The 19,783-nt window shown below is 43.1% G+C and overlaps 1 protein-coding gene across 1 annotated transcript; it reads right to left on the bottom strand.

Moving 5' to 3' along the window:
- Window positions 1-1,932: 1,932 nt before the first annotated feature.
- Window positions 1,933-19,050, bottom strand: ITK (IL2-inducible T-cell kinase; the record flags this gene model as incomplete). The annotated part of the gene is made up of 16 exons (XM_010286758.1): window positions 1,933-2,004; window positions 2,558-2,715; window positions 5,374-5,492; window positions 5,581-5,645; window positions 6,359-6,575; window positions 7,298-7,469; window positions 8,117-8,191; window positions 8,974-9,110; window positions 9,759-9,838; window positions 12,113-12,167; window positions 12,342-12,407; window positions 12,872-13,023; window positions 13,572-13,612; window positions 14,340-14,468; window positions 15,884-15,965; window positions 18,946-19,050. Coding segments are annotated over 16 exons (1,725 nt in total), but the record flags the coding sequence as incomplete, so codon positions are not given.
- Window positions 19,051-19,783: the final 733 nt, after the last annotated feature.

Genomic DNA, 19,783 nt, shown 5'->3' with positions numbered 1-19,783 from the left:
TAGTTCAGCCTACCAAGAGATTTTGGCAACAATCCTTATTTGAAGGTGTCACTCTGATCCTGCATTTAGGATTGATGACCTCTGGTCTGAACGTTAGGATTCTCCTTGCCTGGGAGAGTTGTTCTGCATGATATTTGTAGGAGTAAACCAAAGAAAATAATGTGGAATCAAAGCAAAGTGGGAAGATGTATAAGGCGGGAACTAATGCCTTGCCCATATCCATATACCTGAAAATATATTTTGGCTCTTAAAAGCTACCCTAGAACCATGGGTCTGAAAAATACCCAAAAGTAAGCCTCCTTCTATGAAGAGACAATTTGACACAGGATATGTGAGATCATGGGATTACATTATTTCCTTGTTCCATTTTTGTTGGCAAACATACTTGAACCTGACTTCTGTAATGGCGGGAGAGATTGCTGCTGGAAGTTTGCACCTCACAGTTTTTGTAAAATGCTGTCACATAAGGTACCCGTGTTCTCGCCCGCCCAAACAGAGAAGCATAAAAAAAATACTACATATATGCACATATCATCTGTGAGTCTTCTCGACTTCTCTAGTTATTGTTAATGCTGAGCAGAAAGTCCTGATCTTATTTACAAATTCTGCAGGACAATAACACCCACACTTTTGCTTTTGAAGTCAGTTATGTCAAAACAGTGTCTCTGTCTTGCAGTGAAAAAGTAGATTTGCACTGAAGTACCAAGAGATGGATATTGTTTATACCTTCTTCTGCTGTCACCACACACTGTGGAACTCCTCGTGGAGTAACTACCCAGGCAGTCCATTCACGTAGGACTTTTCCTTTGATCAGTCCCTAGAGGATTCACCAGTTTGTTCACAGAAGAGATGGAAGAGTCTTTACTTGTGATGATTCAGTTACTCTTTGAAGTAGGAGAAAAGTCTCATTATTACTGGTGCACTGAGTACATACTCTGCATGTTTTCTCCTCATGGCTACCCTTCTGAGTCCTCCGGCTCCTTCCTTTCAAACACACAAGTTCAGGAGTAGGTTCCTGTGATAAGATAATCAGGTCCTGGGATCCTGTCCTGTCCCACACTGGAGACACACAACACTCTGCACTGTACTCCGTACTCAGTTCAGAGAAATTGGATGGAGATCTTATGGATGTATATTATGACGTAAAAAGACTGAAGAAAAAACTAATACAAACTTTCAGCTTTGACTTCCCCCCTTCAAGGATGTCTCCAATTGCATCAGAGTCCCATTTTCCCATGCACTATACAATGCAATTTCAGACTATTTGAAGACTCTTCAACACATTGCTTTTCCTCTTCCTTCCTTACAAACTCACATTCACATGCAGACACCTCATCAGCTTACTGGGTACCAGAATCCTGTTCCTGCTATGCCACAGTTTCAGAGAAAATCATGCAAAGGGAGAACAAAACCACCTTGAAATACCACCATCAGAAATGCAGTCACTAAATCCAGCCTGTTCCCCTGTGTCCCAGGCTTATTCCTGTTCAGAGCTTTCAGGTCCAGCCATGGAAATGTCTAAACATTCCTCCTCAGTCAAAGACAGGCTTTTTTTTTTTCCCCAGGGAAGACCATAATTTGGGAATTCACAGAACTGGAATAGCAATGCCATATCTCTTAGTTTTGAGGCTGTATCTTCAGGAGAAATACACTTGCTGGATTGTGTTGTTCAGGACTGTGCTCAATTGCTGGTTCTGCTCGTAAGCGGCAAACCACATTCTTGGCCAAACCAAAGCCCGTGTCTGTCTAGGCTCCGGAAGACCTGGGGATATCTTGTCTGTCTGGAAGTACCAGCCTCTGCCCTCTCCTTGTCCCCAGGCACATGGCGAGTGTTTATGGTGAGAGGATTCCTGTTAATGCTTTGTATGGGGAAAATCCAGCCATCTGCCCTCTCAGGACTCTCTTAGCTTCATTTAGCAGCTGGTGCCATGATTATAGATCAAACTCGGAGATTTCACTCAGCTGATAGAGCAGAACAGAAAAAGATGGCCGGTCATCTTTCCTCTGAGCAGGGGAGAGAAGAGAGAGGGAGGACATTAATGTCAGCTTGAGAAGAATAGCAAGGTTGGGAAGGAAAACCTTGTGAAGAAACTGAGTATTAACAAAAATACAATCTATTGTTATAGAGAAAATGCCAACGGAAGAATAAGCTTCCTTCTGTGCAATGTTTCTTTTCTACTAGCCGTGAATTTTGCCTAGTGGATGCTAAGTACCTTGTAATGGGTTGGCTGTCATTTTTAGCATCACTATTAAAACTCAGCCCCACAGATCCGCAGCTTGCTTAGGATGCAAACTGTTGAATTAACTTGAGTTAGGCACACTACATAGACTTCTCAGTGTAGTCAACACACTCTATAGAAACAGCAGCTTAAATAAAAGGCAAAGAGCCTAGAGTTTGCTTGCTGGTGCAGATGAAAGCTGCAGAGTGCTTCACCTCCAGGATTTTATCTTACGTTAGCATGTGAAGTATATACCTCTCTCTCCTCCTAAAAGCCAAGGGGAAGAGAGCTAGAGCTGTTGTCTTTGGGAGCTAGGGCTCTCCCATTACAGTACTAACCATCCTCCAGCAGTGGCTCATGACCTCATAAATCGCCTTGGAGGCCAGCTTGGGTTTGTAGAGCCGAAACCCAGCGTTGATTTCTTCTACCACTTCTCCATTGGTGCGATTCTCATAGGGGATTTTACCTTCACTGAAGACCTCCCACATCAGCACTCCTAAAGCAAACAAATGAGACAAATCACAAAGAAGCCAATAAAATCCTCAGCAGGCCCACAGCCACCTTCCACCTCCTGTTCTCTGCAGCTCAACATTGGTGTCTGTTATTTGGAAAAGCATCTTCACTCAGATTCTCAGTACACGTCTGAAAAATCAGGCCCTAACACAGCTGTACAGTTTGAGGATGCCAGCTAGGATCTCTGCTGGCGCTGGGTTGTGTGGAAGTACCAGTTTGGTCACTGCAAGTTTGACTTCTCTGCATCCTAATTCATGACAGTCTAGCACAACAGGCATGTCTTCCCCCATGAGTCAGATGAAGTCTAAGCAGAGCAGTGTCGTATGTCTTCTCCCAAACTGCGAAGAAGAGGGAATGGTTGTGCATGTACTCCATCCAGATGTGTAATCTGGGAAAGAGAACCTGCTTTTTGTTTAGATAAATCGATATATAAATTCTGTTTATCTATTTTTGCTTCCAGTTAATCACATACAAGAGACATGTCACTGACATTCTTGCCTTCACTGTGTCCTACACCAGAATCTGCTTGTATTTTGGTAAAACTCAAGAGCAAGCAAGCAATATGAACTGCTCCATTCCTGTTAGTCAGCTTAGCCTCAGTACTGGGAACTCCTCGCCTGCGAAATGTCCCAGGTGGTGTGATTCGCTGGGATGAATTAACATGCAATGACAGTGTAATTTCAAATGATTGCAGCACATTTTTCCTTTTTTCCTAAACAGTCAAATGTTTTCCTATGACTACTGTTCAGAGCAGTACAGAAACTCGTGCTTCTCTAGTGTGGTGGAACAGAGACAGGCAAAGACAAGACAACTGTGGAATACATTGCAGTTGGCTACCGGATCAGAGGTTCTGCAAATGGAGTGAATACCAGGCACTTGTGTTATTATTAGGTTTAATTTCTTTGGTCACCTAATATGCCTGACTTGGTAAACTGTGTTCACATTGCATTAGAAAAAGGTGACAGACAGATAGATAGACTGATCTGAAATAAAGTTGTGTAACTCCACAGTCAACTTCGCCAAATAATGCCTGCTTTACAGCTTTGAATTCTTCAAATAGGAATATGCATAGAGATTGCAGCTCCTCACCAACGATAGTGGCTCTACCAAAGCATAAGCGAAGAAGTTGTACCCCCTCAGTGTGCAGGTGCCTGCACTGGGAATTTCTCACACCCATGTTGTTCTCCTGGGCACAGCAGGATTTCAGGCCTGGCAGAAGAGATGAATGGGCTGCAGAGTAGCGGAGCAGAAAGCTTCTCACAGCCATGAGACCATGACATGACAGAGGAATCCTCTTATGCAAACCCCACTGGATGGGGAGATAACAAGTCTGACAGATGTACAACACTGCTGACTACACATTTCACAAAGAAGGACTGACCAACACAAACAAAGCTCACCGGTATTTCATTCAGCCCTGAAACTGGAATGAGCCAACTCCACCAGGCTTGGCTTGACTGTAAATCAAACTGAGCGCCCTTTTTGGAAGCACCTGGCTCTCCGCGTACAGGCCAGTTTCCGATTTGTGAAGCAGAAGAACATTCTTACCAAAGTAGCATCTCTCCCCATGTCACTGCCACTTTGCTGTGAGGTGTCGGAGGTAGCTCCACTGCCAGGTGTTGTCCCATGTTATTACGTGGTGAGTGCTGACAGCCTCTGCCACATGCCAGGGTACACGGAAAGAGGAATGGTGCTTTCTGAAGCTTCTCTGGGTTGGGATCTCGAAGGCGCTGCATGTATCTGAGCGCCCAGCTCCCACTGCGCTGCTCGTAATCTGCCGCAGGAACACGCAACTTCAACCGCAGCAGAAGACAGTGAAGGGAGAGGGAAGCACAGAATTCACAAGCGCAGACTAGCGAAGGTTATACTGCATTATTTACTGCTGGGCCCGGAGCTGAGAGGCACCCATTGACTGTGTGCTGTGCACAGCACACTGCACCGATTCATTCTGCAGTACCGCGGCTTGCACGCTGGCTGGAGAAGGGCCAGATATGTTAGTGTGCCAGATCAACAGGCCAGGAGACAGCCTTTGTTATCTCCAGTGCCGATGATTTGGGGAAAAAAAATACACAATGGTTTTCTTATCTATGAGGGTCCAGAAGGGAGACCAAAGAACAGAAACAAATCATAAAACAATGCACTGGGGAGCAGGAAAGAGGTGAGAAAGTGTGAGCAGTGAAATAATATTTTCAGATCGGCATAAAGCAAATGGAGTCAGCAGAGCAAACTTGGAAAGGCAGAGGGTCTGAGTGAAGCGTCAGTGCCCGGGACTGACACGCAGAGAAATGAAGTGCCTAAATGTCTTTCCTTTCCTTTCCTTATATAACCTTGTCAGTGACTCCGACCTTTTCTTGGACACTGCTGCTGTATCAGCATGAAATAGAGCTCATTATTTGGTATTATATAGCATACATTAAATTGGCAGTATTTGCAGTGTTCCGAAGTATCTAGGTAGTTTACTACTCTTTCCTTTCTTTCACTTGAATGATTTAGGCTTGCTTTCCTAAGCCATTACTCAGGCAAAACACCCGTGGAGCCCAGAGGATGTAGTGTTCAGGAGAGTTTACTTGAGGACTGAGCCCCTAGGTTTTCTGAGCTGGCATTTGTTGTTTTCTTTTCCATTCTGACAAGAGGTTCTTACCAAACGACCAAACGTCAGATTTGGTGCTGTAGTTGCTGTAGGAGAAAACCTCTGGAGCAGACCACTTGACTGGAAACTTGGTACCCGTGGAGCTGGTATACTGATCGTCAAGGACAATTCTGGAAAAGGAAAAGAAGGGAGCATGCTGAGTACCCCCCCATCCCGTGACAGCCCCGCAGGGAGCCTGCACAGCCTCGGCGGCATTACCTTGACATCCCGAAGTCGGACACTTTGACCACATGGGATTCCCCCACCAGGCAGTTCCTAGCGGCCTGCAAGAAGAGAAGGTGCAAAGGCAGAAGGTCAGAACTGAAAGACTATCACAGCCACTCAGTTGCCGAGCAGGTAGCACTTAAAAAAAAGGAGAATCAAAGTGACATTGTACCATACAAAGAGGGTGAAAACTTGAGGTTCTCATGCTTTCTGTACGTTTTATGGGCAGCATGTTCCTGTTCAACCATCAGTCTGACTTGCAAGCCCTTGTTGCCCAAAAAGGACAGAGAAAGACCCTGAAATACCCACAGATACCCACAGGCCTTGCTCCCCTAACAAAACAGCAGCAGTGACTCATGCAGGTTGATTGAACACTACATATTTAAAAGTATTTTATTAGCAATGCATGCTTATGCATATGTTAAAACAGGCCTTTTTGGCATCTTCACTGATTTTAGACATCAAGAGTGGTCAGTCCCTGGGAACTGTGGGAGCTGGGGCTCTCAGGGAGCAAAAGAGTCCACTCAGAAAAAGAGATTAATTTTATGTCCTTGTTTCTTCTCTCCCAAACACAATTAAGGGAAATAGATTAATCAGCACTCCAGGGGATGTTTTTTTCTCCTATTGATGCTGCTTCTGTAATAAGTGGAGATGCTGGATCCCCTGTCAACAGATAGGCAGGAGGAATATGAAAGCTGAAATTAAGGAAGGGAGAAAGCACAGGGAAAAGAGCAGGTGGAGCAGAAGAAAAGTTTATCTGGGACCTGCATACCAGGTCTCTGTGGATGACAGAGTTTTGTTCCAGATAAGCCATTCCTTCGCACACATCTTGGCACATCCCCAGCAGGGTCTCCTTTGAAAAACTGCCCCGCTGGCTCCTGAGGTAGTCGGACAAGCAGCCGTTCTCCATGAACTCAAACACCAGGCATATGGGAGTGTTCTCAAAGCACACACCATAAAGCTGGACTAGCTTGGGGTGAGACAGTTTCCTGTGGGATAAGGAAAGGTGGAAAAGAGGCTGAAACAGGCTCAGTGCCTTCTATCCTTAAAGCAAGTGTGTTATACATGGCTGCCTATGTCACTCTGCTGGAACCGTCTTTTTATAAAGGCCAACTATGAAAGCAGAAAGAAGAAAATGTGTAGACCACGTCTAATGTCAAGTAGCACTAAGCATCACCCCATTTTAATCGTAATGGTCACCAAAAGACTTTTCTGCATGGAAAATCATCCAATAAACAAAAATAAAATCCATTTCTATCTATTTTGAAGGGAAGGAAATGTAAAAAATATGAGGTCAATAAAACTAAAGAGAAATATTTTCAGTTGTGCAAAGCAAAAAGATTTTGCAGGTAAGGTTTTTCAATAAAATTTCCCTCAAATTTTAAGAGATTTCTCCATCTAATTATTTTTGACAGAAAAGACTTTGCTCTCCAAAACAGACCATCAATTAACCCTGCCTTCCAGAACAGCAGAGATCTGGAAGATCATTGTGGATATCGATAGGTTTAGAAGCACAGTAATTCACCTACACTTTGAATTGCCTTCCTTTGTCACCACTAGAGCTGACCTGTCTCTCTCTATACTATTTAGATACATAGTAGATAATCCAAGATTAAATTCCCCATTCATATTCCTGAACATTATCTCCACACTTTGGTTCAGTCTTATGAATCCTACAGGGTCTGATTTTCTTGGTGAATCTACTACTTACATCAAGACTTTAGCTTCCTCAATGAAATCCTCTTCAGACATTGCTCCTTCACGAATGGTCTTTATGGCTACTTTTGTCTTCTCCAGCAAGTAGCCAAGGTAGACCACCCCAAACTGACCACTGCCAATTTCCTGTACACAGGTGAGCTCAGAGGGGTTAATGACCAATTTTCCTGTTGATTTTATGGGAGAAAGAGTAAGGATCTAGCAGTAAAATGTCAAACAAAAAGCTTTTGTGGATTAAACATTGAGACAGGACTCAGAGTGAGACTTTCTGGCTCTCCTTCAAATTGTCTGACCTTTGAGTAGGAACAACAACATCCCTTTTCTTTCCCCCCTTTGTCTTGTCTATCCAGTTCTTCGAGGAGGTTAGTTTCTGTCATGCATATGTGCACTACTGAGCACAACATGGTTTTGAGTTTCTTTGATGTCTCCAAGAATTACAATAAAGATGATACCAGCAAAATTCGGTAGACAACTGTATGCAAATGGAGGCATCTTTCAGGGGGGACTCAACTTTTGCCAAGTTATGCTATCCTTTTACTCCCATCACCTTTGTTCAGCATTCGTTTCAGTATTTAATGTTGACTTCATTGAGACCCTGGGGTTCTCATCACCTCCCTCAAGGCACTGCCTGATCAGTTCATTGAGTTATCGATGGTAATGACAAAGATGATAATTAAGTGAATAGTGCAGTGTGAAGATCTGAAGAAAGTTATTTATTGTGGCAATAGTCACATGAATATTCATCAATATCCCTGGGGATATCCAGCTAGCCAGCAAGGAGTGTGATTCCTATCTAGTCATGAGGGGACCATACCGTAGCTCAGCCCTGCAGTGATTGGGGCCTTTTTTCTCCAAGAAGAGACTGCATACCGCAAACGAGTGACAAGACCTGAATAACAGAGGAAAAGATGGGTTCCAGTTATTGTCACAGTAGTGGGAAGTGTGGCTGTCACTACCCCGGAAGGCAGCCTGGACACTGGAAGCAGATTTATTGTACTGAGTTCTCAGCTCCACTTGAGGGCAGCTGAACCTCTATTCAGACTGCGATTTCCTGCCTGCTAGAAGGAAGCCAGTTCTGAGCAGCTTCAACGTATTTCCCATTTTCACTGTCAGCAAACGTGAGCAGTGAGTCTCTATTAAGTCAGATGAAATTCTAAATTACACCTTTTATTTGTAGTGCATTTCTGAAGCCCATGTTTTTCCTCGGTACTTCTGAGCTGCAGGGATGGGAGTCTTTGGTGATTCCCACGTCTAGCTATGGACCCTGGCCATGTCCCTAACTTTGTGACAAATCAAGGCTCAGGGATATATCACCTCCTGGGCAAAAAGGCCCTGCAGTGTAACTCAAACAGGTAGCTTGGTCTGGCAGTGGTGGCACACCCCCATGGGCTCCCAAGAATGAGAGGGCTCTCTATAGTGTGTCATTACGACATCTGTGTTGGTCATAGTCAACCTTAGAAGGATGACCAGAAGGAAGGTGTAATGCTGGAAGCTGGCCCAAGATGATAATTTTCCTGACATCCAAGTGCCAGGATAAGTGGAAGAGAAGGTGATGCCATTTAGCATTTCATTGTAAGGACAGAGGACTTGAGAGCCTTCCTCCATTCAAAACAGTCACCTGGTTGCATGGTAAAACAGCAACTTCCCGGATCAGCATCAGCCTTCACTCACCTCCCGCATTGTGCTGGTGATAGTTGATGAGTTCAGGGATGCAGTCAAACACATGCTTTTCTGCCAAGTAATATCGCTTGGGAAAGTCAGTTGTCTCATTGATGTGATAATGTTTTATAACGGGATTGTTATCCGTGCTGAAAAAGAGCAGGTTTTCTTTGAGGAAAACTCGGTTGTGGCAAAAAGACAGGAATTTGGGGTATAAATGGAAGAGGAGCAAGTGAGCAAAAGGAAGAACCTGCCCTACACAGAATGAATGGGAGAGGAGCAGGGAGTGAGCTGCAATTGCTAATGAAAGCTGTGTACTTGTATGTTTTCCCTCTCACACATAGATGGTCTCATCTCTAGAAAGGCTGAGGTTTCCTGATAAGAGCAGGTTGAGTACTATGTTCCTCTGCCTCTTTCTGAAACAAAACTTTCTGTCCCATCACTGAAACCCTTTCACTAGTCTTGTATTACCCATCTCTGATGAGTCCAGCATACGGTCCATGCTGATCCTACCAACGCTTCAGCAGGGGGAACAATTTCATCCAAATTACAACCCCAGTGATGTCTAAGGCACTATTTATAGGCATATATTTAGCTGCAGGGAGAAGTGGAGCCTTTAATACACTTTGCAAGCAGCAGCTAACTCTTCTGCCCTTTTTTGGAAGTGTTTTCCTCTATCATTTTCATGAGCCTTCTGTTCTCTGCTTATAATGCCAAAACAACTGCAGAGATTACACTCTCATAGAAGCCATTTCGTTGAGGTAACTGATGTGAAAAGCTGCTGAGCTCAGCTGTACCTTAATGCTTTGGTGAAAACAGAGACTGTGTACATGCCAGGCTGCCTTGAATCTCTCACCATGAAGGCACCTTCCCTACCCTGTAACAGGAGCAAAGGAGAGAAAACTGGTTAGAGACATAATGGAAGAGAAGCAGCGGGCTGGGGGTAAAGCTCTGCTCATTTCAGCCCTGTCAACTGCTCAGTCACGAGGATGTGCTAAACATGTAGGAAAAAAAAGAGCCATCAGCCAACTGACGGAGCTTGGTCTGTTCCATGCACAGCTCTGACGGCTGCCCGCTGCCCGCAGGTATACCCAGATGGTCTCTCTCGGGTGCTACGTATTTTTAGCTCAGTTTCCTGAGGAAATGAGGCCTGTGCGCTCGTGCCGAGTATGTGTGGGTATGGGTACACGAGCGTGTGCCTCTCTGTCCCTCCAAGCCTCTCCTCTAGAAATTTTGGACCCACTGATTGCTTTCAACCCTATCTGACAGAACGCTGGTGATATTACTTTTACACAAGTTCAATGACGTGTGCAGCTGAGTGGAAAGGCAAACCCCTTCGAGTGCCCTCCATTGAGAGAGCAGCTACAGAATGAGAGTACAATTTATTCAACACCTGAGAATCCATGTGGGAGTGTATGAAAGAGAATTTACCAATGTACCACAGACGGGAAAAGCTTGCACAAGATCCTGCCCTTTAATAGGTACTCCAGACATCCAGTATCTGAACATAAATGTGTAGGAAAGCTTCCTCCACTCTGGCACTCACAGAACAATTTGCCTTTTTAATTTTTCACTGTAATTGTTTTCTACTCATCTGAATGCTAAAATGTGTCATAGTCCATGATCCTGCAGGGCCAGGCACTGATGGATCAGATGGCAGAGGAGAAGATTTAACATCACAGTATGAATGTAATGTAATGTGCTGACCTATATATTAATAATAAAACCTACATTTTTCTTCTGTTTGCACATAAAGATGCTTTTCATCTGGCATCCCAAGCGCCTGATTATTTTGTTCCCTCTTTTGCTTTACATGGCAGATTTCCTCCGTTTTATATGTCCTCTACCCACCCACAACACTTGGTGCAAACCTAATCCACCAAGCGCACCCTGCCTCCGGCTCCTTCCCACCGCCCCTGCAGACCGACTCAGCTCCAGCTGAACACAGAGGCTGAGGCTGCTGCTGCAGCGCCCGCGTCGGAACTGCTGCCCTTCTGTGGGCAGCTCTGCCCAGGTGGGATCAGGCCGCTGAGGTATAACCTTTCCAGGGCTGTCTCTTCAATGCACGTGTGTGCAACACCTACCATACCTGCGCTCTCCAGTATCTAGCACAGGGAGGCTCTAAAAAGGGTCTCCAGATGCTGCTGCAGCAGCAGCTGCATCACGCGCAGTGAGGGCTTCAGGACTCGTCTCCGGGGCAGTGTGGGGTCTTGCACAGGTAGGCAAGTATTGGAGGCAGCATCCTGCCGAGTTACTTTAAGCTCTGTTCTTGCCCTTCTGTCTCACGTGACAGCAAGCCTGGCCAAACGCCACTTGTGAGCTTGGCCACGTCTTTGGGGGGAGCTGTGGGGGCTGCAAGGTTTTGAACCAGAAGTCTCTGCAGCCACACGAGGGTAGTTGCCACAGAAAAGTCGTGCTGGTAGGACTAAAAGGAAAAATAAGATCACCATGTGTGGACACATCCCGTAGGAGTTCCTAGGAACTAAAAGAATTTTTAAAACCGTACAAAAACGCTTTTATTTCCATAAAATACTGTAATTCCAAGAAACAACACTTTATTCAGGTCTCCTGTTAGTGTAGGAGCTGATTTAAAAACTAAGGTTGTGTTTGTGTGGAAAATTTGAACAAGAAGTTTATTCTTTTTGTTTTCACTACAGTCTTGACTGGAAAACTCTGGCTGAACTGAAAAAGTAAAGATGCGTGCTCACATGCACACACACAAAACTAGAAAAAAAACCCCAACCCATACTTTTGGCTTTCACCCAAAATATTTCAGCATGAGATTGGTTAGATTTTCAGAGAACTATTGGCATCCGCAGGAGTCCTGCAGAGACAGAAAAGGTGACCTAAAATCACAGTTTTCAGCCAACACAGTGTTCTGAAACAGTGTTTTCCATCAGCCTCAGTTATTGGGTGTGGAGGACCAAAGGAGGATGGCACAGCCCTCTGCCCACGCTCAGCTACCGCGGAGGTAAAGGGGGGTTGCTAGTGTTCCTTTATCTTGCACCACACACTAAGAACAGCCAAGGACAGCCACACAGCGGGAATCCAGGGTTCAGCTCGCTCTTACACAAAGCAGCCCTCGCAGGCTTCTCATTTGTCATTAATTAATTATTATTGCCCATCCACCCCGCACATAACACTGGTTTACCTCATCCTTGAGGAGTGTTTCTGCTTTGCTTCTGCTGATGTTCTTATTGTACCATCTGAAAACATCAAAAGACTCCAAGTCAGTGTTTCTAGGCTGGTAAAGTTTCTGACTTGTGCGTCCCCGGCGCTAGCAGCGACACGTTATGTGGGGTAGGGACATTTGAGGCTCGTAGCTTCTAAAACAAATCCAGGGCACTTAGAGGTACAAGAAAAACATAGGCACAACTTACTCATATATTTGCAGATTCTCGGGTGATTTTTCCGCCAGGTAGCTACTTGGCACATAGCCCTCATGCCTGTCAAAATGCAACATGGCGTGAGTGTGCTAGACAGACAGGATTTTCTCTGCTTCTGTGGGTCAGCCCTGAAAGATTTACCTGCTCTCCGCACGATAGAAATGCTGTTTTTTGTGTATTTAGTCGGGTTACTGGAGAAGGAAACAACTGATTGCACATCTGAACTTGGAGAGTTTCACAATTTTCACAATTATTTTCCCCCACATGTATGACAGCGAATATCAGTCTGAGCTAAGGACTGTTTATTTTTTTTTTAAGTTAGCTTTCAATTCCTTTTCTTCAGCTGCCTGAATACAAGCAACCTCAAAGTGAAGAAAGTTAACATAAATAACCTTCCATCAATTTTTTCCTGTATTTCAGAGGATGCTTCACAAAAGTTATACTAAAGGCCAGCGTATATGTTAATGTCAGAACAAATTGGATTTAGAAAGGATTTGTAAATTGGCTGTTGAAAAGGGACTTACCCATTCTTATCTTGAATCAGCCACCAATGTTCCTCAGAGCTGTCAATCACATAATATTCCTCGTTATATTGTAACGCCAGCTCCTGCGGATTCTGGGCTTCATAGTCATATATGGCTATGACTATGGCTTCCTTTGGGTCTAGCAACAATTTCTGCACAAATTAGGCAAAAGGCTCATCATATTCATATTAATAAAAACCAAAGGCATGCTTTCTAAAGTGATATTTCCCTGGCAGCGCTAGTGTCTTCTGGGTTCAAAAGCCTCAAAGCTAGGAAAGCACCCCAGAGCATCTAGTGGGGTATGGTGGCAACATGAGAATTTTTAGCACTTTCAAACAATGAATTTCATGTAAAAATTTCAGCTGCATAGAAAATACTAATCTACTCCTTCTTAGGGCAGGATTACCTCTGTCTGATCTGTTCTTCACAGATGAACTCTAAACTCTTAAAAACCTCCAGTGATAAAATCTCCAAGTGAAACCAAATGTCTTTGCAGGAATGAACGTAACTCTAGTGGGATGCAGCTGATTTATAGCTTAGGAAAAGATATGGAAAAAGTGAGAGAAAAGGCCAGGGAATGTTATCACAGGTGATATTCTAGGTCACTGCATCGTGGCGAACCTTAATGAGGATATGTTCACCACTGCTAGTTAAACACACAGGGCACTAAGGACAGCTTAGCGTGCCTCACTGCACTCACCCAGTTATCTTCAGGAGTGGGAGGAAGAGGCTTCTTTGAGGCTGAAATGAAATCAAGAAAGATAATTTTAAGCAGATCTGGACAAAACCAGAAACTATCAAGGTAATGAATTGATAAAGGTGACACAAAACCAGTGAATAGCAAGCCTCAGTCTTTTAGAGTAAGATACGCCAACAGCCTGCACCGACGCAGTGGCTCTCAGCCACACAGCGAGGGTTTGAAACTGGGGCACAGGTTACTTAAGGAATCACCCAGGTACAAGGCAAAAGTGTCGTGGGTGAAGAATGATTGACTGCCTATGTGCTTTTTCAGGAGACAAAGTAAAGATTATACTTGGCCATTGAAACCACAGAGGAAATGCAGTCAGGACAAAGTAGGACACACAGGGTTGAATGCATATATCGCAAGAAAGTTGTTATTATGGTGTATTGACTGACCACAGCTGATCAAGTTCTTAGTTCTCCATATGCATATATCGCAAGAAAGTTGTTATTATGGCTTATTGACTGACCACAGGTGATCAAGTTCTTAGTTCTCCAACTCATTCCAAAGACAGCACCAAGCATCACACAGAGGAAAATGTTGAATCAAAACAAAGAATGCCATATACAGTAAAAGATAAGGCAGAACATCCCAAGAAGCCAGCAACATATCTCTTGATGGAAATGTAACACAATATTCTTGGATGTTCTGTACAGGACAAATTTGATCCTTTACTTTTGCTATGAAGAAATATTTTCAAGGTCAGGATGGTCTTAAATCCCATACCATTTTTGGTGGGGTCATACTCCACACAGCCAGCTGCCATCTTCTCTGTCTGAGCACAGCATCTCCACTTGCCATCTATCCAAAAATCTGGGTGACACTTTGAAACCAAACTGTTGTTGCTTCTGGTTTCTGGAAAACGTTAGGGGAAGAAAAAGGAGGGGGAAAACGAATTTATTTGCATTCACATCAGCTCTGAAAGACATCTAGAACTGAATGGAAATAATCTGCACTTTAAAGAAGATTCTTACTCTTGTGAAACTAAGCTTTAGTGAATATTATCAGCCTCCTCTGTTAATGTTTTCCTTTCTCCTGAGAGGGTGAATACCACTGTCAATGTGGAGGAATAGCCTTCCTGCTGGTGAAGGAGCCCATACCTCTCTGCTGCAGGAAGACAGAATCCTACCAAAGTGATTCTCTCTTTAAACTGATAAACACCAAAACCACAGAAGGAAGGTCTCATAAAAAGAAATAAAACCTGGCAGGCCATATACTGATGGTTCCCATGAAAGACTACAGCTCTACAGTGTATATATATATGTAGGACATGGACACTTGCTGCTTTGGCTTGGTGTTCAGAAGGAGCTGCACAAGCTGGAATTCACCAGCACTAAATATTTTTTGCATATGTAAATACCAGTCTTGAATGTCTACATGAGTGATTAAAGGTCCTTCTTTTTGATGCTCAGGCTCTCTAACTCTAACAATAATTTTCCTAAAAAGAACAAAAGATTTCTGCTGGCCTGTTTCAAGAGACTATTCAAATTGTCCAAGCGAGGGGAGAGTCTCAAAATGTTGAACATTGAGAAGAGGTGATAAAGTGGAAGCTTGGACGAGGTGCACTCCAGAAGGGGAATAACTGGTTGCAAGAGTAAGTGCATGAACTTAATAATACCTCGATCAGACACAATGTTTTCAGAGTGAACAAGACAGCAGCTTGTGTTACAAAGCAGGAAAAAGCTATGATGGAAGCCTGGTGCAATTTTCATGTAACTGAGTAACACCTTCTTATTGTCAAGTATTATTGCTCTTTTTCTGCCTGCAGTAGTTATTGTGCCTTCACTTCAGAATCATTGCAGCGAACCACAGCACAATTCAGGAGGTGAACAGGAAATGAAAGTTACCCACAAAGATGTTTCTTAATAATCATGTTTCTCTAAGAAGGTGGTCATCTAAACAGAAAAACTATTAATAAGAGGTGAAAAATCTTCTACGCAGAAAAGATTAATTTCTAAAAAAAATTAGCCATAGAAAAATCCTCATCTCTTCCTGAATAAGAAACCTCAAATTACAGTAACATATTAATAGTTTATCCTAGAAAGAGGCAAATAAAGCATTCCATGTCCAAATTTTCCACTGCTGCTGAAAACACACCCACCAAATTTACAAGCAATTTGATTTTATAACCTCATTCCCCTTTACCACTTTGCATGCTTAAATGTAAGACATCGACTCCTTTTGCACATTTTCTCTGCATTATAGCTTGTCAGAAAACTGGTCTGGGATAAGTAACTTCAATAATTAGGTGGGCACAGGGTTTTTATTACCTTCCTTCAGTGTGAAGACCCATCTCTGCCGGCTCTCACGATTGGGTGCAAACACGTAGAGTATGTAGTTATCGTGGACAATCTGGAGAGGGGAGTAAAGAAGGGAACCAGCCATTAGAAGCAATCCCAGATACGCTGGGCATGATGCAGTCACTGAAGGAAACAGGCAGCAGCCCCCATCCAACCAACAAGGTACGTGCAAAATAACGATGTGGGCAAGTGGAGTAACCAGACCTGTTCAGAAGCATCTCTTAACTTCACTGACTTCTGATTATTTAAAATAGAGTAGAAGGCCTGATCAAGGAAGAGTTCTAGATAAGCAATTCTTTAGATCGATTTTACGCTGTTAAGAAATGCCCGTGAAATCAATGGAGATGTAGCAATTCCAACCTGCAGAGGATTCAGCCCGTTACTCGCTGACTGCAGTTTATCCTTCTAAAGCATCTCTGGGGAAATGGCATCTGTTTCTTAGCAGTTTCTTGTAAGATACCTTCACTTAAGATCTAAGAGCCAAATTTAGCTTTTCTTTTGTCGGTATAAATCTTCAGCAACAACCTGGAGATTATTTGGATTACTATTATTCTTCAAAGTTTTTAATAGCTTTCAGTAGGATTATAGAGGGGAGATAAGAAGCTGGAGCAGATGAGCAATGAGCAATCGAGATGCTGTTTTCATCAACTTGGCCTTAATGATGAACAAACAGAGGAAGAGAAATACAGAATGTTTGTGAAGTTTCAGACCAGGGAGTAAAATCATCACAAGAACCAAAATGACTCAGAAACTGAACTGGATGACTACATTTGGGCCTAACATTTGATGTAACATATAATCTCTATTTCTCTTCCAATATTTATCTCAACAGTTTAACTCCAAATGGGACATGGTCTCTTTGATGCACAGATGCTTTGAAAAACTTCGACCGCTTTCTTTAAACAGGGTTTTCTACAAGACAGTAGCTGTTTTTTAACGTTTCTCCAGTGGTGTAGATGAGGCAATGTTGATTATTGTTAAGAGAACAGGAAACATTTGCTATCTCTTGCTCTGAAGCTCTTGCATGCACACACAGCCAACCATGTGACTCAGTTGCTTTGCATGCTACGGAGAGATAAATTATAACCTCTTTTACAAAAAATAGAAATAGGGGTGGAATAATTCCCACTCATTTAAAGCCACTCCTGTTGATATTATTGTTAGGTCTGTACAATGTTTTGACAATCTAAGGCAGATTTTGAAATCTGCAGTAAGCAGATCTCCAAAAGAGGTAGCCATGAGCATACACAACTGCACAAAATCACTCGTTTCGTGCCTCTCTGCAAGGGGCTCACATGCCAGATGAGCCACACAAAAACAAAAAGCCACTGGTGGTTCCACAGAAGATTTACAGCTGGGTGCAGCAGAGATATTTAAAAAAAAAGCACAGACAATATCATTTTACAAAATACCACAAAACTGACTGTGGGTCAAAATTCAGTTGTGCTACAAGCAGGAGTGATTACCACGACCTCCTCAGAGCACTCTCCATCATGACTGGTCCACTGTTACCATCCCACCAGTACAGGCCACTACCTTTGCTTTATTTTGCTGTTCCTACAAGCAGTGGAGCTATGGAGATATAGATTTGAAAGTTCAGACCAAAACCAAACCGATTATAGCTTTTGTTCCTTCTCTGGTCCATGTTCACTCAAGTTAAGAGCAGTTGAGGTTCCCCCATCAAGCTTTCCCCAGCCAGGCAGCTCCTACCCAGCCCCAGTTAAGAGCTTTCCCATCGGGCTGCCCATCAAGGGCTGTTTGCAGCGTATGACAGCATCTTCTGCGGCTCCCGAATGCCCATAAGCAAGGCTGTGACACTCTGATCATCTGCTTTCTTGAGTGCTTATTATGCACCAACTTACCAGCAGTTTGTAATATTGCAGGACAATTTTTATCATCCTGGCTGGGGACCATCCCAAGCTGGAGGGAGGCTTTCCTGACCCAACCTAGCTTGGGAAATTATTTCCTCTCCCTTCTCATATCTCTGCAAGGTAACATTTTCCAGGTCTCAGACTAGAGCATGGTGGATATGCACTTTTACTGTCCAAATGAAGGGTTAGAGAAAACTCTACAACCTACTTCATGATTTGTCAGAATGACAGTAACAAGCCAAGTCTCCAAATTGATGCTGGTGTTGGGATAACAAGAAAATCTTGCTTTATGGTTGTCTTTTTTTCTTTTTATAAAGTTGTCTATCTTTTTAAACATTTATTGTGTACATGGGTCACAATCATCAGCTTTTATCTGCAAATCTGAGTCCAGGTCATTCACTTTTTTAAAGCCATCTGTGAACAGAGATGACCCTGTATTCGCTGAAATCCATACACAATAACTATTGAGAAAAATAATGTCACCAATATGATAAAATTCTGATAAATAGCAGCACAGGGAATAACATGACAAACTGGGAATTTGTGTTGCAATAGCTGAGCAAATATTCTGTGGCATTTATGCTTACATGGCAATGTAAATGTATCCCATATGTATTAATAATTAACACTAGACAACGTGTTCCTCATCCGAGAGCTAGCACTGTCCTCCTCTTGGTCGTTAGGCCATGGCATCACTAAAAGCCCTCTCGGTTCTTGTCTGGCATAGTCTCCCTAATGCTTCACATTCACCAGTTTCTGATGCGAAGGCCACTGAACGTGTTGCGTTTCAGCACCGCACAGGTAAGTTAAGTTGGCCAAAACCCAACTGGTGGATTTGAATCGGTGGATTCCCTGTGTGAAAGATGGGCTTTCCCCGAACACGAGCTAGTAGGATAGCTGGAAATTGTGTTAAACGTGGAAGAGGATTAGAAGATCTAACGATCCCTTCCAATTTAAAACCAATGAGTGTAAGAGTTTATGGATCTTGTAATAACTCTTGGTCTCTGATTCCCCAGTTCACTTCAAACCTTGATCTCCTTTTTCTTCCTTTGTTGTTCACCCTGGTGTTGGGTTTATTAACGACTGCACCGTGAGGGAGAATTTTACTGAAATACAATATGAAGTGATATCACTGTAAGTATAGTCAACAGAAAGACTCACCTGGAAAGGATATTTGTACTGACAGGGAATGATGATGTCACTTTTCACAATTTCCACACATTTAATCCTGGAAAGCTCCACAGAACCCTTCAAAGTCCTTTTTTTCTGAAAGACAGAGAAAAGCACTTGGTTAATGCTAGTGAGTGTGGATTAAGTGAATTATCAGAGACTGTCATGTCCACGGGAGATTTAATTTTAATGGAGCAGAAGCAAATTAAATGGTTATGTAAGACAGTTAAAAGTATAAAGAATCATTCTCATATATGGCATCTCTATATGGATTCCACGTATATGTATACACACACACATATATTTCAGCTCAGCACATGGGTTTTTAGAGAACCACTCAAAACCATTGGTTGAAATACAGGCTTTATTTTTTTCTTCCAACAAAATGAAATGATCTTTTAACCAAAAAGAACTATTTTCATGAAACGTTCAGCTTACTAACTCTCCTGTTTCATACTGAAAAGTTATAAAACGATAAATATCTTATTAAAAAATATTTGGGAACCGAGAATTGCAAAACTATGCATTTTATCTAAAATGTAACGTTTTTACTGCATCTATTTTACAAGAAACAAAACACTTCTCTGTTTTTGTTCTGTCTGGGTCTTTAGCTAAGAAAAAATAACAGGAAATTTTGAAATAAATAATATCCTCAAAAACTTGTCGACAAAACTATTTTTCTGCCAGCCTCTGCTGCGCTGTTATTCGTCATATAGCAGATAGCTAGATCGCGGCACAGGCAGCTGGGAAAGGGTACGAAAAGAACAGAAGTGCAAGTATCCCCGCTGCCTCGGCGCGCTCCATCTCCGGCTGCATCCTCAGCGGGCGG

This window comes from Phaethon lepturus, unplaced genomic scaffold, assembly GCF_000687285.1.
Source record: "Phaethon lepturus isolate BGI_N335 unplaced genomic scaffold, ASM68728v1 scaffold9125, whole genome shotgun sequence".
Classification (NCBI taxonomy): domain Eukaryota; kingdom Metazoa; phylum Chordata; class Aves; order Phaethontiformes; family Phaethontidae; genus Phaethon; species Phaethon lepturus.
Note: the sequence above shows the minus strand (reverse complement) of the source record. Positions and strands in the feature narration are given on the sequence as shown.